Consider the following 2,546-nt stretch of genomic DNA (forward strand, 5'->3'; position numbering starts at 1 on the left):
CTCAGACTGAAGAAGTCTCTTGGAGGAGAGACGAAACGTTTCATTAGAGAAGAACCCGTCCAGAAGACCTATACAATTTTTTTCTTTTTGATTACATAATAATATATATTCCTGAAATGTTATCACTAATTTTACTACTAATAGGCAAAAATTAGCACTTGCTCAATGATTATAAAAAAGTGTTTACCTTCCACATTTTCTGAGTTGATCTCCAGTTTTCCTTGCGTTACCATCTCCACTGTGCTCGAGGTTTTAGAGATCATAAGTGAACAGTTTGGAAGTTGGAGCTGCTCTGCACTAGTTTACCTGTCTCCTCGCTCAGCGGGGTGTGGCCTTCACACACCTTTCAGAGTGCTTTCCATGAACCCGACACAGAGACGCACACAGATGCACTCCTGTTTCTCTGGGACTCACCCGCTGGCTGCCAACAGGTAACATGAAGCTTCTATGTGGCTCTTGTAGTGGAGGCTTAAAGGAGTTCAGCCCTCCTGGTTTCTCCATTTTCATCTTGGTCCAGGAGGAGTCGGTCCCCCGCTGACTGCAGGTAATGAATAAATAATGAAGTCCTGAAACATGAGAGATGGTGTGTGGAGGTGTGACCGTCCTCCTGTCTCTCCTTTAACTTAACCAGTACTGCACTTTTATTATTTTACAAGTGATTTCATATTTTTAACCGCATTATAGAACGATAAACATCGCACAGCATTATGAAGACCAAAGAACACACCACTCAGGTCAAGGATCAAGTTTAAATCAGGGTTATGTCACGGAGCTCTGACCGGTCCAGTATCCAAACATGAAACTAGTGTGGCCCAACTGCAAACTCACCAAGACATCCACCTAAGCTGCCACAGAGCAGTGATCCAAGGAGCAACCAAAGTCCACAGAAACTGGAGAAGCTGCAGAGATCAACAGCTCAGGGATAGGTGTACACTCATCTGCTCAAATCAGACTTAAATCCAATCTGTGGCAGGATTTAGTAAAGAAAAATGGGGAATTTTTTTCATCTAGACGTGCAATATTGGTAGAGAACGCACCACCAACACACACACACATCTGTGCACTAGCATTAAATTGAGGTCTTTGTATTGACTTCCATTCATTTTTGTAACTGTATTTATGCCTAACCCAAACGTTTTCCTTAAAACTAACCAGTTTATTCCTACCCCTAACCTGAACTAAAACTTAATTCATTCAGACATGGCTTTGGTAGCCCACTTAACTGACACATCAGATACGAACAGGTTGTAAATAACCTGGTCCAGACCTTTGCAGAGGACTCCTTAGCCCTAAATGTCACCAAAACTATGGAGCTTTGCTGTCCAGGCAGGGCTAAAATATGTAACAGTTTCCTTAAACCCTTGATCATTCAAGACCAGCAGTGGAGCAGGTTGGGTGTTTTAAATATCTCAGTATAGAAATGGACAATAGCCTTTCCTTCTCTAAGCTTGTCGACAACATTTACAAAAAGTCTCACCAACGCCTCCACCTTCTGAGGAAACTAAAAGCATTCCACATCAGTAAAAAGGTTTTGGAACTGGTCTACATAACAGGTCATTGATCGAATCCATCCTCATTTTCAATATTTCAACGTTTCATTACAATGAAACAAAAAACAAAACTATCCCACATCGTTAACCAGGCTAGTAAGACCACTGGTTCAGTACAAAGCCCACTGTGTGAGCTGTACAAGGCCTCTGTGGTCAGGAAAGCCACTCAGATCACAGAGGACCAGTCACATTCTCTTCACCATCTTTTTCAGCTTCTCCCCTCTGGCAGGCGTTATAAAGTTCCCTTGGCCACAAAAAACATTTATTAAAAAATCATTAGTCCCTTCTGCAATTACTCAATTACTCTATTAAACAATTCACACCTTGGTCTTATACCTAACTCCTGACCCAGAAATGGTATTTCTGCCAATGGGGACCTGACTTTTGTCCCTATTAGGAACAGTGAGTCCTCACCAGGCTGTGTGTACTGGGAAAATAGCCAACAGTTGTTCCCACCAAGTAGCAAAAACATGTACACACACACACACAAACTTGCATCTGGAAGTGAAGAAAATGGTTCTCTTAATCCTAAAAATTTGCCCTTCAAGAGCTACTTTAAATTTAACAAGGACGAAACCAGGTATTTTATTTGTACTGTTGAGGAATTAGAAGAAAAGGCCAGTTTTATAAAACAAATCATCATTAATGACCTTGACCTTCGACCCTTTGATGCCCAAATCTAATCAGACTGAGTACTACCCTAATAGAGTATTTAGGCCTATTTATAAGTAAATATACACTCACCGGCCACTTTATTAGGTACACCTGTCCAACTGCTCGTTAACACTTAATTTCTAATCAGCCAATCACATGGTGGCAACTCAGTGCATTTAGGCATGTAGACATGGTCAAGACAATCTCCTGCAGTTCAAACCGAGCATCAGTATGGGGAAGAAAGGTGATTTGAGTGCCTTTGAACGTGGATCTACTGGGATTTTCACACACAACCATCTCTAGGGTTTACAGAGAATGGTCCGAAAAAGAAAAAACATCCAG

General features: G+C 41.5%; 1 protein-coding gene across 1 annotated transcript in view; it reads right to left on the reverse strand.

Annotated features, from left to right (window-relative positions):
- Positions 1-528, reverse strand: part of stoml3a (stomatin (EPB72)-like 3a) — an 8,851-nt gene extending 8,323 nt beyond the window's left edge. Inside the window, exon 1 of the mRNA XM_014012753.1 lies at positions 188-528. Coding sequence (XP_013868207.1) covers positions 188-263 — 76 coding nt within the window. The 5' untranslated portion in view covers positions 264-528. The remainder of the gene's footprint in view (positions 1-187) is intronic.
- Positions 529-2,546: the final 2,018 nt, after the last annotated feature.

The sequence above is a fragment of the Austrofundulus limnaeus genome, unplaced genomic scaffold (assembly GCF_001266775.1).
Source record: "Austrofundulus limnaeus strain Quisiro unplaced genomic scaffold, Austrofundulus_limnaeus-1.0 Scaffold94, whole genome shotgun sequence".
NCBI classification, from domain to species: Eukaryota; Metazoa; Chordata; class Actinopteri; order Cyprinodontiformes; family Rivulidae; genus Austrofundulus; species Austrofundulus limnaeus.